A 13,955-nucleotide genomic window follows, 5' to 3' on the forward strand; every position below is an offset into this window, starting at 1 on the left:
CCACTCTGCCTTCCAATATTCAATAGGCTTCAATGAGATTCCCCCGATTCTTCTAAGCTCCAGTGAGCACAGGCCCAGAGTCATAAAATGCTCCTCCTATATTAACCCTTGGAACGAAGCAGTTGCCATACTGACCTCTGCGGAACACCACTTGTTACCGGCAGCCAACCAGACTCGGCCCCCTTTATTCCGACTCTTCGTCTCCTGCCAATCAGGCAATCTTCTATTCATACTAGTATCTTTCTTGTAAGACCATGGGCTCTTAACAAGTTAAGCAGTCTCATGTGTGGTATTTTGTCAAAGGCTTTCTGAAAATCCAAGTAAACAACATCTACTGGTTCTCCTTTGTCTGTATTGCCTGTTATGTTCTTAAAGAATTCCAACAGATTTGTCAAGCATGATTTCCCCTTAACGGCTTTGGCCTACTTTATCATTCACTTCCAAGTACCTCAAAACCTCATCCTTAATAATGAACTCCAACATCTTCCCAAACTCAGTTTAGCAGAATGGTAGAGAGGGTGAACTCATTGAAATCTACCAAATATTCTACCAGGAGTTCTGGTTTCATCCCACATCCCAAAGACATCAGTTAATTGACGGATTGTAAACTGTCCCTGATGTGTAGGTAAGGTGTAAAATGTTTAGTTTGAAACATAGAAAACCTACAGCACAATACAGGCCCTTCAGCCCACAAAGCTGTGCCGAACATGTCCTTATCTCTAGAACTACCTAGGCTTACCCATAGCCCTCTATTTTTCTAAGCTCCATGTAGCCATCCAGGAGTCTCTTAAAAGACCCTATCATTCCCGCCTCCACCACCGCCACCGGCAGCCCATTCCACGCACTCACCACTCTCTGCGTAAAAAACTTACCCCTGACATCTCCTCTGTACCTACTTCAAAGAACCTTGTGATATGAGGTAAGAACAAAGGGAGGAATTAAGATAGGATTATTGTAGGTGGATGGATGGTAATCAGTGTGTCTGTGACAGGCCAAGGAGCCTGTTTACATGCGATATGCTTCTGTGAAATAAACAGGTTGATAGGACCAATCTAAATGGTGGGCCAAACAGCCCCCTCATCTAAATAAATTTCAAACCAGACACATCACTACGTTTCTTGAAATAATTTATGTGGTTATTATATCAGAAAGTTGATGTTCTTTCCTGCCTAGTTTCTCCAGCTCAATATTCCACTGTGGTTTTGATGTTCCATCAGTAGGAAGTGCATTTTAAACACTAGAAAGTCTGCAGATGTTGGAAATCCAAAGCAACACACACAAAATGCTGGAGAAACTCAACAAGTCAGGCAGCATTTATTGAAATGAATAAACAGTCAATGGTATGAACAAAGACCCTTCTTCAGGACTGAAAAGAAAAGGGGAAAATGCCAGAAAAACAGGATGGGGGAGGGTAAGGATTGTTGGAAGGTGATAGGTGAAGGCAGGTGAGTAGAAAAGATGGGTTGGAGAGAAAGGAGAGGAAAGTGGACCATAGGAGAAAGGGAAGGAGGTGGGGGCACCGGGGGAAGGTGATAGACAAGGGAGAAGAGGGAAGAAGCTAAGGTGGAAGGGAATTTTTTTTACTGGAAGGAGAAATCAATATTCATGCCATCAGGTTAGAGGCTACCCAGACGGAATACAAGATGTTGCTCCTCCACCTGGAGGGTAGTTTCAGCTTGGCACAAGATATATTTACCTGGTGGGGTATTAATCAGTACGATCTCCAGTCCATTTTTCTCCAACACTGCCTTCAGCTCTGTTGCTTCAGTATCATAAGGCCACGCCACCTCCACTGCCTGGAACCCCGCGCAGGCAGCTGCCTTCACCCGAAGGAGCACAGTGTCCACGTCCGGAAAGAGCCAGGACAGGTTGGCAGCAAAGTTCAAGGCACATGGCATTATTGTTACAAACCAAGTGAGAGCAAACCTATGAGGTAAATGTGAATCAAGCACATAGAATTAGGGCTTGAATGAGAAATCAGGACTGCTCTGTACGGAACTATTTCCACACATTTATTACATATATTGAAGAGCAAGTCTGAATTACTGAGAGTCAGCTTCGTCACAGTTTAGCTTTAATGGATTATTCCACATCAACTTAAAAAAAATAAACAGCTACGGTGGAGACAAGTCAAACTATTTTGCAGGTGTTCTGCTGAGCAAATTTTATCAACCAAATCAGTAATATCTTTGATATTAAAGAAGTATCCTACAGTTCTTCTGATTTCATCTGAAATTCAATTATGAGCCAAATTTATTCTTCAAGATAACCTGATGCTAAGTGAATCAAACAAAGTGTGATCATTTTGAACCACTAACTCCAGTTTAGCATCATTTTAGCTTCCAGTAATTTAAAATGTTAGCCAGACAGTAAACATATATTATCTACATCAGTGCTGTATATTGGGTAATATTTGCCCTGATTTGATTTCACCTTCAGTGGTACTGAAGGCTCCCATGTTACCAAAATATCCCAATTATATACCTGAAGTACCTAGAGATGAAGAAGCCATGCAGATTTCCTGTTAAATATGAAGCTCAGAATTAACTGAATATATTTTCAGAAGTGAATCGGAATCTCGGTTGGGTTCGATCTTTAACTAAAATAGTTCATCACCCAGAGTGGCCCCCAATAACATCCTGGTAACCGTATCAGATAATACTAATAATAAAAGTTCTGGGTCTTCTTAAATGTGCCACAGTGAGTGAATGGTGTTCATGTCCTCCTCTACTGCCAGATGAGGCCACACTCATGTTGGAGGCACATTGCCTTGTATTGCACCTGGGTAGCCTCTAACCTGATGGTAAGAACATTAATTTTTCCATCTTCCAGTAATTTCTCTTCCCCATTCCCTCTTCTCTATTTTCCATTCTCCATTCTGGTTCCCCTCTTCCCCTTCTCTTCTCACCTGTCCATAACCTCCACCTGATGCCCCTCCTTTCCTTTCCCCCATGGTCTGTTGCCCTCTCCTATCAGATTTCTTTTTCTTCAGCTGTTTACCTCTTCCACCTATCACTTCCCAACTTCTTACTTCATCCCCTCCCCCACCCACCGATCCACTTTCTCCCTCACTTGGTTTCACCTATCACCTGCCAGCTTGTACTCCTTCTCCTCTCCCCATCTTCTTTTTCTGGCTTCTGACCCTGTCCTTCCCAGTCCTGATGAAAGGCCTCAGCCAGTAACATCCGCTATTTATCAGCTCTCCACAGGTGCTGTCCGATCTGCTGAGTTCCTTCACAATTTTGTGTGTGTTATGGTATTCAATATTATTCCTGGCGCCTATGTTAGTTGGCCCCACGGTCAGATTGTACTGATGAAAGACTGCATCAATGTGTAATTGAGTGAGGTAGGAGGAGGGGAAAGTCAAGGAAAGAGCTAAAGAACATTTTACTTTTTATATATTGTATGCAGTTTTGGTCCATTGTGTGTAGTTTTGGTCCCCTAATCTGAGGAAAGACATCCTTGCCATAGAGGGAGTACAAAGAAGGTTCACCAGATTGATTCCTGGGATGGCAGGACTTTCATATGATGAAAGACTGGATCGACTAGGCTAATACTCGTTGGAATTTAGAAGATTGAGGGGGGATCTTATTGAAACATATAAAATCCTAAAGGGATTGGACAGGCTAGATGCAGGAAGATTGTTCCCAATGTTGGGGAAATCCAGAACGAGGGGTCACAGTTTGAGGATAAAGGGGAAGCCTTTTAGGACCGAGATTAGGAAAAACTTCTTCACACACAGAGTGGTGAATCTGTGGAATTCTCTGCCACAGGAAACAGTAGAGGCCAGTTCATTGGCTATATTTAAGAGGGAGTTAGATATGGCCCTTGTGGCTAAAGGGATCAGGGGGTATGGGGGGGAAGGCTGGTACAGGGTTCTGAGTTGGATGATCAGCCATGATCATAATGAATGGCGGTGCAGGCTCGAAGGACCGAATGGCCTACTCCTGCACCTATTTTCTATGTTTCTATATCTATAGATACAGCAAGCTAATAAACCCTTCCAGCACAACATGCCTGTGCTGTTCTATTACACCCATGCGAACAATTAACCTACTAACTCAGTTGTCTTCGAGATATGGAAGGAAAATGGAGCACCCAGAATATCACACGTTCATCGGAAGAACGAGCAAACTTACAGACAATGGCAAGAATCGAACCCTGGTCACTGGTCACAATTCACTAACCACTATGCTACCATGCCACCCCAACATGTACAAAATATGGTTAACATTCAGAAGTAATGGACAATGTCCTTCCATGCCTAGAATATGAGCTTTACTGGTCATGGTTGTCAATACTGTGAACAAAGTCACCGGAGAGCGACACTGAAGCTGGTGATATTGAAGTCTTTATTCAGCAAAACAAGCAGGCATCATATTCGATACACACTTGGAAGAGGGTCCCTGACCCAACATTACATCACATTTTTATTTGTTAAAGAAGCAAGGTAACAACAGGGCAAGTTATATAGTTACCATGCATTCATAATGCTGCCTTTGGGTTGCACTTAATTTTCAAACACCTAGATCTTCACACTTACACACCCAATATGAGTGTTAATCACCACTGTCTCTGGGCTGCATTCATGCATATGCAGACATCTCAGGTGAATGAGGTGTTTTCTGGATTGCCATCAACCCCAGTCTCAGCTCCAGGAAGATCATTATTCTAAACTGCATTTAAAATTCAATCTACAGCTCACATTCAGATCAGAAGACTGGTTGCTGTTGAAATTAATATTTGCTATATTCCTTAACCCCGAACAATGGTATATCATATCGCATTCATACCATGGGCATGTAGAATGAGAGAGAGAGAAGATGCCCAAGCATATGGATAAAAGTGTTTGAAACACAGGAAACATTGGATCGGGGGACCTGCTTTCCCTGGAGCAACGGAGGCTGAGAAGTGACATACTTAAGTATGTTAAAATATGAGAGGCCAAGTCAGTTTGCCATGATAGGGGTGCCCAAAACTAAAGGCGAGGAACCGGCCTTCCCTGTATGGACTCTATACGTATTTTGCTCTGGCTCAGTAAAGCAGCCAGCATAATCAAAGACCTCACCTACCCTGAACTTTCCCTCTTCTCCCCTCCCCCATCGGGCAGAAGATACAAAAGCCTGAATGCAGGTACCACCAGTCTCAAAGACAACTTATATCCCACTATTAGCAGACTCCTAAATCTTGTACGACAAGATGGACTTTTGGACTCACAAAGTGCCTCGTTATGACCTCGCACTTGATAGTTTACCAGCACTACACTTCATTCTGCATTTTTATTATTTTACCTCACTGCACCGTGTAATGAACAGTAGGCATGCTCTTCACTGGATCTCAATACATGTGACAACCATAAACCAATTCCAATACCAAATAGGTTTAAGGTGAGAGGGGGTGAAGTTTAAAAGGAATCTGGGAGGAAGAAAGTGGCGATGGCATGAAAAGTAACATTTAAGAGGCACCTAGACAAGTACCTGAATGAGCAGGGCAAGGAGGCATATGGAAATAATGCAGGAAAATAGGATTGGTATAGGTAGACATCAATGTCAGCATAGATGTAGTGGGCTTATTTAATGCTATATTCCTCTATGGCATGTGTGCTAACCAGAAATAAAGTCCTTATTCAGAAAGACAGAGAACACAACCGGGAAGAAATTGGGTACAGTATGACCAATTGTCAACCAACTAGGTATCAACTTCCAATGGTGGGAGGGGAGCCTAAACTTGCCTGCAATTGAGCTCACTTATACTTACTCTGGACAGGCTGATAGAGTTCATCAGGCCTTGACATACAACTCACCCTTCTGACCTCCCTCAGGGTCAGTACCATTGGTCCTAACAATATAAGTCACAGAATGGGAATTAGTGAACTTTGTCCAGCCAGGACAACATTCCAACCATTCCTGGCTCACCAGCCAGATTTCCAAAGCAACACATTTAATTATCAATTTAAACTCCTGGTGGCAAGAGTGCATTCAGCCACTGTCACAGCTGATGAATCCTGATCAAAAGGGGCCTGATAGATGCAGGCTCCCCTGAAGGCCCCAGGGGTGTCCAAGAGGCGATGCAGCTCAGCTTTAGGTCGAACCCTTTAAAGGCATTCTCGGGAAGCCACAATAGTGAGGCAGTTAGCACTGTGTCAGTGATCAACGATTGACATACAAAGGAGTTTCTATGTTCTCCCTGTAACCACGTGCGTCTTCCCCAGATGCTTTGGTTTTCTTCCACGTCCCAAAGACGTATGGTCAGGGTTAGCTGAGGGCATCATGTGTTAGCACCAGAAGTGTGGCGAGACATTCGGCCTGCCCCCTGCACAATCTTCAGACCGTCGGCCATTGATACAAATAACGCATTTCACTGTACGTTTCGATATTTTCATGTAGATGTGAAAAATAAAACGAATCTTTAATCGCCTACGTAAATGTAGCGGATGTTCAGGCCGGCATCTCACACACGGCAGCTATGATCCATCTCAGTCAGCTCTTTTAGACCGACCACATCATTCCCACACCTGACTCCAAACCCCTGAAACACAAGAGGTTCTGCACATGCTGACAACACACACAAAATGCTGGAGGAACTCAGCACGTCATGTAGCATCTATGGAGGGGAATAAATGATTGACATTTTGCCCCCTTCCTTTTCCATCCCTGATGAAGGGTCTCAGTCAGAAACGTCAACTGTTTATTTCCTTCCGTAGATGTGGCCTGCCAAACTCCTGCCACTAGCTGGAGATTCCCAGAATAATATGGAAAACATTTCCCGGTCATTCACAAAGCACCCTTGAGAAAATGTAACATCCTCACCAATTTAATCCCTGGCCTATGCGAATATCGAGGAAACACAATGTGTCCCTCTGCCAGCAGCCTGGAGGGCAGCCTGAAAGGCAGACTAAGTGCACCACTTCCTAAGTTGCCCCTTGCACTTCTGGGCCCACCTGTAGCAACATCTGTGGGCCCCACATTGGCCTCAGCACCTCTAATGAGACCATTAAAGGACAGAAGAAGGAGCACACACCACCTACCCAACCACCCACCTCATTAAGGATCAATGCTTTGGTGGCCAATGCTGCAGTCCCCTCAATAGTCTCATCGGCCTCTTCTGAACCAGCAGGACTGCATTGGACCAAACCCCCGATTCACAAGAGATTCTACAGATGCTGGCAACACACACACAAAATGCTGGAGGGGTATACACAATCGACATGATGCAGGTCGTCTTTAACCCAAAGGACTGCCGAAGAAGGCAGCAGCACAAATGTTATCCGTTGAGTGGAATTTACAAGGGCTTTGGATTTGTGTCCTTTTTTATCACAAAGGTTAACACATAATGAGATTCTTCTCTGGGGAGCTGTATATTGATCTGGACTAGGCTCCATTTCACCTAATATATGCCAGCAAAACACGCTCAACAAACATTATCCTCTACCACACCAAAGCTCTTGCCAGTGTGCATGAGAGAAAACGGCAGCAAATTGCCCAGAGCTGACAACATATAGGTATAATTACCTATTATTCTTGTAGAAAGGACGACAGAAGAAACACAGCACAACTATCTCAACACTGACACAGTGAGAGTGGGAGATAATGAATTCTACAATTGTTAACTTTTATGGTTAATTATTAAATGTTATTCCATCAATGAAGATTAAAATTCCAGAGTTCTGGAACTTGGCAGTTGATATATTATTGATATTTTTGTTCACTCTCTTGCATATAAATTGACTTAAATGAATCAACCCCATACTGGTTTTAAATTAAGTCATTCTAGCAGAAGACCTTGGGGCCAAACATTTTCTTACATTAAACAGAACCTGCTAGGGTTGCCATAACAACAAAGCACTTAGAAAATAAGCTCGAAAAGAATTGGGGGGGGGGCAAAGAAAACGTCAATGATAACTGCTGAAGATGATTATTTTCAACAAATAGATGAAAAAGACAGGACTTAGAGAATTGGCGAGTAGAAGACATCATTTTACATTTGTCAGTATGACCCTGAGATCTCTGTCGAAGTGCAATTGTGAGATGAAATTGAAATTAAAGTTGCTGGCAAGGTTTGGGGTCTATTTTGGACCTATTAACTGAAGGTGGCATTAAACAATGACGAAAGTGCACAAAGTCAGGTTGTTTGCAAAATAATTTTAGGGATGGAACAGCCATTTACAAAACCTTTTCAAGGCCTGAGGCAAGAATGTTCTCGTCATCTGAAGGTCTGGTGAAGGGGTCTGAGGTGGATTCATGTTCTGCTGAGTTTCCTATCTGTCCAATTACAACAGAATTGAACAAACATCTTTTATTAACGACCTGGATGTGGGGGTAGAGGGTGGGTTGGCAAGTTTACAGATGACACAAAGGTTGGTGGTGTTATAGATAGCGTAGAGGATTGTCGAAGATTGCAGAGAAACATTGATAGGATGCAGAAGTGGGCTGAGAAGTGGCAGATGGAGTTCAACCCGGAGAAGTGTGAGGCGGCACACTTTGGAAGGACAAACTCCAAGGCAGAGTACAAAGTAAATGGCAGGATACTTGGTAGTGTGGAAGAGCAGAGGGATCTCGGGGTACATGTCCACAGATCCCTGAAAGTTGCCTCACAGGTGGATAGGGTAGTTAAGAAAGCTTATGGGGTGTTAGCTTTCATAAGTCGAGGGATAGAGTTTAAGAGTCACGATGTAATGATGCAGCTCTATAAAACTCTGATTAGGCCACACTTGGAGTACTGTGTCCAGTTCTGGTTGCCTCACTATAGAAGGATGTGGAAGCATTGGAAAGGGTACAGAGGAGATTTACCAGGATGCTGCCTGGTTTAGAGAGTATGCATTATGATCAGAGATTAAGGGAGCTAGGGCTTTATTCTTTGGAGAGAAGGAGGATGAGAGGAGACATGATAGAGGTGTACAAGATATTAAGAGGAATAGATAGAGTGGATAGCCAGTGCCTCTTCCCCAGGCCACCACTGCTCAATACAAGAGGACATGGCTTTAAGGTAAGGGGTGGGAAGTTCAAGGGGGTTATTAGAGGAAGGTTTTTTACTCAGAGTGTGGTTGGTGCATGGAATGCACTGCCTGAGTCAGTGGTGGAGGCAGATACACTAGTGAAGTTTAAGAGACTACTAGACAGGTATATGGAGGAATTTAAGGTGGGGGGTTATATGGGAGGCAGGGTTTGAGGGTCGGCACAACATTGTGGGCCAAACTGCTGTACTATTCTATGTTCTATGTAAAAAGCCTTTGGGTATCACAAATGGACAAAGTAGTGGAGGTATCTGGCATGCTGGCCTTCAAGCTCAAGAGTTGGGACGTTATGTTGCAGTTGTACAAGACATTGGTGAGACTGCACCTAGAGTACTGTACGAAGTTTCAGTAACAGGAAATATGTCATTAAGCTGGAATGAGTACAAAGTAGATTCATAAGTACAAAGTTTGTCAGGACACGTGGGCCTGAGTTATAAAGACAGCTTAGGCAGGCTTGGACTTTATTCCTTGGAGCATAGGGTGGACGGGTGACCTTACAGGCATGTATAAAATCATGAGGCGCATAGACAGGTGAATGTACAGTCCTTTTTCCCCAAGGCATACCAGAGGGCATTGATTTAAGGTGAGAAGGGAGAGATTTAAGAGAGCTGTGGGGCAATGTCATCATGCAGAGGATTGTCTGTAAACAGAACACACTAGCCAGAGGGAGTAGTTAAGACAGATACAAAAACAACAATTAAAAGACACTTGGATAGGCAAATGGATAAGAAAGGTTTAGATCAGGGGTTCCCAACCTTTTTTTTTGCCATGGGCCCTGACAATTAATGGAGGGGTTCGTGGATATCAGGTTGGGAACCCCTGCTTTAGAGGGATATGGGCCAATTATGGTCATCTTGGTTGGCATGAGTTGGGCCAAGGACATGTTGTGTGCTGTATGTCTCTGAATGGCTGCCTTACTTCACTGCATCCTGATGTCAGCGCAAGAGGCAAGACTGGTGGCATCCCATCGAGGATTCCCACCCACTCAGTCGATCATGTGGGGTCCACAAGCCATGATATAAAGGGAGACAATCTTACAATCTGCAGCAGCCACTTAGAGAACACACAAAATGATTTCTTCCCGTTAGTCACAACGGATTGCCCCCCAGTGGAACAGAAAATGCTGCTATTTCTACCTACCTCCCTGTGGGAGACCAGCCAATTGGAATAATAAGTAGCACGCACTTTTTCCCTCTATGAATTTAAGTAACGAAAATTTGCATTTCATACTTAATGTAGTCAAATGTTCTGAGCCACTTCACAGCAGGGTAATGGGCAAAAAAAAACAAAATATATCGAGTCACATTAAGAGATATTAGGCCAGGCATTGATTTACATAGTACTGTATGTTATTTACATGAGGATAAGAGTTGTATACCATGCAATAACCTTATTCTGATTAGCCCGATGCCAGTTCAAGGCCACAAGGCATAACAAAAAATTCAATCCATCAGATTAATTCCTGTTTGTCTGGGAACTTTGTAGCTTGGTTTATTTCCTCTCAGTTTAAACCTGCATGCGGTACTTTACAACTGCTATACTTGTAAAAGGGTGCAATTTCTGAAGTGCAACTTCTGTAGACATCACTTAAGACTCACTTCTGCCTGAAAACCTTGTAGGTTCGCTGGAAAACCTGGTGCACTTAGAGAACACACAAAATGATTTCTTCACATTCATGTGAAGCATGCTGAGATATTTACAACATGAGCAAGGGTGGTATATAAATGCATATTATTGTTGTTGGTTGTTCACACATACATAACACTAGATCATAAATGTACAGAAATTTCTCAGCTGCACCAAAAATTTTTCCCAGATTTATTATTTTGGAAAAGAGTCCGACATATCACAGGTATGGCCAATTCATTTGGGGGGCTTTCCTTGGTTTCCTGATTCCTAGAGCATTCCTTAAGACATTGCAGTAGAATTAGGCCATTCAGCCCATCAAATCTGTTTTGCCAATCAATCATGACTGAGTTTTTTTTTCTAAACTCCATCTTCCCAACTTTTTCCCGTAACTCTTAACTCCTTACCAATCAAGAGGCTATCACTCTGCTGTAAGCACAACCAATAACTTAGCCTCCACAGCTCTTCATGGCAACAAATTCCACAGATTCACCACCCTCTTGGCTGTAGAAATCCCTCCTTATGTCAGTTCTAAAGAGATGTCCCTTTACTCTGACACAGTGCCCTTGAATCCTAGACTCTGCACACAACCTTTCCACACCCATTCTATCCAGGCCATTCAATATTTGGGAGTTTTCAATGAGATCTCTCCCTCATCCTTCTGAACTCCATCTTGTACAGGCTGAGAAACATCAAAAGCTTTAAGCTTCTTATTCTCAGGATCATTCCTATGAATAATCATTTCAATCTATCTCAATGTAGCTACTGCATATCCTACATTAGATTCTCCTTCCTCACTTACATAACGGTTTTTCCTTGCTCACATAAGTATGTGGCACAGTAGCACAGTGGCTTGCACAAAGCTTTACAGTACAGATGACCCAGGCTCAATTCCTGCCACTGCCTGTAGGGAGTTTGTACATTCTCCCCAGCATAAGTTTCCTCTGTGAGTTCTGGTCTCCAGCCTCAAAATTATGCATCTTATACTCCTAATATCATAAAATGCTTCATGTGGACATTGTCAGATAAGCTCTTCCACAGAACCACATATGTTATGGCAGACAAGGTGGGTGTGGAAGCTTAAGAAAGAGACAACCAAAATTGACAAATTTTGCCTCTGAACATTGGTCACCATCTTTTCCCTACCCAACAGCTAAATAGCTCTGGCTTCATTAATCTGTTTGACTGGTCACTTAAATCCAGTGACAAACAATCTCTGTATTTTCACTGCATGTCTGGTCCATCATCTAGACAGGGTTTTTTTTGCCCCTGGAGAATCTAGACTGCCTCTTTGTAGCTCAATCATTTGTCCACATACTTCAGCATGGAAAACTTGCAGATTGTTTGCAGCCTTACTCTGCCGTCTGTGAGCAATTTCAATCGGTTAAACATCACAGCCAGCAAGTTCCATTCATCTGACGGTGGTTAATTGCTGATTCACCCAACTCTCTCATACCACTGCACCCTGTTCTCTGGAATTCTTTCTCTGCTACTCCATTCACCATTCTCTGCCTCCAAAAGCCTTTCAAAAATCACCTTCCTTTATGAAGCCTTTGAAACTTCCCCTACCCATGTCCACCTTTCTTGTCCCATGCACGTCCATTTCCAAAAGTACAAAACCTTACTTCTGATTTTGTCAATTCTGTCAAACTCAAAAAGATAAAAATAATTACATGATTAGATTTGATTTTCTGCAAAAATCTGTCCTTTTTACTCATTAGGGGAGTGACTGTGCCTATAAATGTGAGATTCTTTAGATATTTTCAACCAAAACTACTGTCACTTAGTAAATTCCAAAACAATTAACAATCTACCTGCAAATAACTACAGATCCTTAAATTCTTTTCTGTCCTTATCTGCATTCAAGAGTAGGCCCCGGAATGCCAGCACTAAATTTAATGATCCTCCCTATCACAGCGTCTTGCCAGCAGGATAACAAGCAAACAGGGCTGAAGAAAACGGAGGCCTACTCGTACTTCATTCCGTTCATTAATATGCAGAACACACACTTAAACCACGCATATCATCTTAAAATATAGCTCCTATAAAACAAAAACAAAACATTAGAGGGAAAATTTTATCCATAAAATACTGTTCTGAAAGCGTACTAATACTCATTCCACCGACTGTGTTACCCATTTACCTTCCACTAACAGCTCACAATCACTCGGCACTATTGTGCGCTCCACAGCACCGCTCAGTGGCCCGCTCCGATTCTGTTTCCCTTTCAATCGCTTTGACGGTAAGGATTTCAGGTCACAAATACTGTAAAACAACTTGGTTATAATTTGCACTCTGTAACCATGATTTAACTTCTTAATGCTTTCAGCTCACGTTCATGTTTCTACCATTTACTTTATGGAGTAAGGTGGATTTGGAAGTCTGGAATTAGAGACCCTTTTTTTGGAGTCTGAGTCTGAGAATCTCGGGGTGCCTGTGCTGGGGAAGTCGCAGGCCCAGTGTCTGCAAGTGCCAGCCGGGTGTGTGTCTCAGAGAGAGAGAGAGAGAGAGAGAAATGGGGCTTGTTTTGCTGTCGTTTTGACGCTCATTGTGTTCTGTGTTCTTTTGCAGAGCGCTGTGGGCATGTTATGTTTGCCAGACTTGCAGGTTGCCCACAGCACACCCTCAGGTATGTTGGTTGTTAAAAAGGGGCATTTCTCTGTATGTTTTGATGTCCATGTGGTAAATAAAATTTGAATCTTGAATTTTAAGTAGAAATCTGTAGAGCTGCCATTCATTCTGTGAAAAATGCCCTTTGTAGACAGAATTCACCCAGACTGTTGAGGGTTAAATTCACCGTGTATGTTACGTGTTGCATTTTGTTGTACGTTATTACGTTTTGGGGGCAAGGTTTTTCGATATATATACGATATCGCCATTTGTTGGCGGGCTCAATAAAGTGTACGTTGGAAGTATTTACACTCGTGTCGATTTTTGTCGACACTCCTACGTTGGTGAACCCGACGGTTCTCTGGATGATTCCGGAGTGATTTTGCTCGTTTCACAATCATGACTGCAGATGCTGTTGCTCTCAAGCTCCCTGAATTCTGGCAGGAACATGCCACTGTTTGGTTTGCTCAGGCAGAGGCCCAGTTCGCAGTGTGGGGAATCTCGCAGGACGACATGAAATATTACTACGTCATCGCAGCATTAGACAGCTCTACGACGACTAGGGTGATGAGCATCCTACAGCACCCCCTGGAAGTTGGCGGGTAAGAGACTCTTAAGCAACTCCTTCTAGAGACTTTCTAACTTTCCGAGTCTGAATGCACCCATCAGCACCTCTCACTGCCGGCTAAGGTGACTCCAATCCGTT

The 13,955-nt window shown here is 43.1% G+C and overlaps 1 protein-coding gene and 1 long non-coding RNA gene across 7 annotated transcripts in view; one reads left to right on the plus strand and one right to left on the minus strand.

Annotated features, from left to right (window-relative positions):
- hyi (hydroxypyruvate isomerase) overlaps window positions 1-12,954 on the minus strand; it is a 36,085-nt gene extending 23,131 nt beyond the window's left edge. For 3 of the 6 annotated variants that reach the window (XM_072273545.1, XM_072273544.1, XM_072273543.1), the window contains exons 1-2: window positions 12,783-12,954; window positions 1,697-1,926 (exon numbers count right to left, since the gene is read on the minus strand). In XM_072273545.1, coding sequence (XP_072129646.1) covers window positions 1,697-1,898 — 202 coding nt within the window. In that variant the 5' untranslated portion in view covers window positions 1,899-1,926; window positions 12,783-12,954. Of the gene's footprint in view, window positions 1-1,696; window positions 1,927-7,511; window positions 7,563-12,453; window positions 12,463-12,782 lie in introns of those variants that run through there. The other 3 variants (XM_072273539.1, XM_072273542.1, XM_072273540.1) reach the window with 3 other exon arrangements.
- A 249-nt stretch (window positions 12,955-13,203) lies between these two features.
- The window catches only part of LOC140205820 (uncharacterized), a 45,072-nt gene continuing 44,320 nt past the window's right edge, over window positions 13,204-13,955 (plus strand). Inside the window, exon 1 of the long non-coding RNA XR_011887977.1 lies at window positions 13,204-13,268. This is a non-coding gene — a long non-coding RNA (uncharacterized lncRNA). The remainder of the gene's footprint in view (window positions 13,269-13,955) is intronic.

Source organism: Mobula birostris, chromosome 12, assembly GCF_030028105.1.
Source record: "Mobula birostris isolate sMobBir1 chromosome 12, sMobBir1.hap1, whole genome shotgun sequence".
NCBI classification, from domain to species: domain Eukaryota; kingdom Metazoa; phylum Chordata; class Chondrichthyes; order Myliobatiformes; family Myliobatidae; genus Mobula; species Mobula birostris.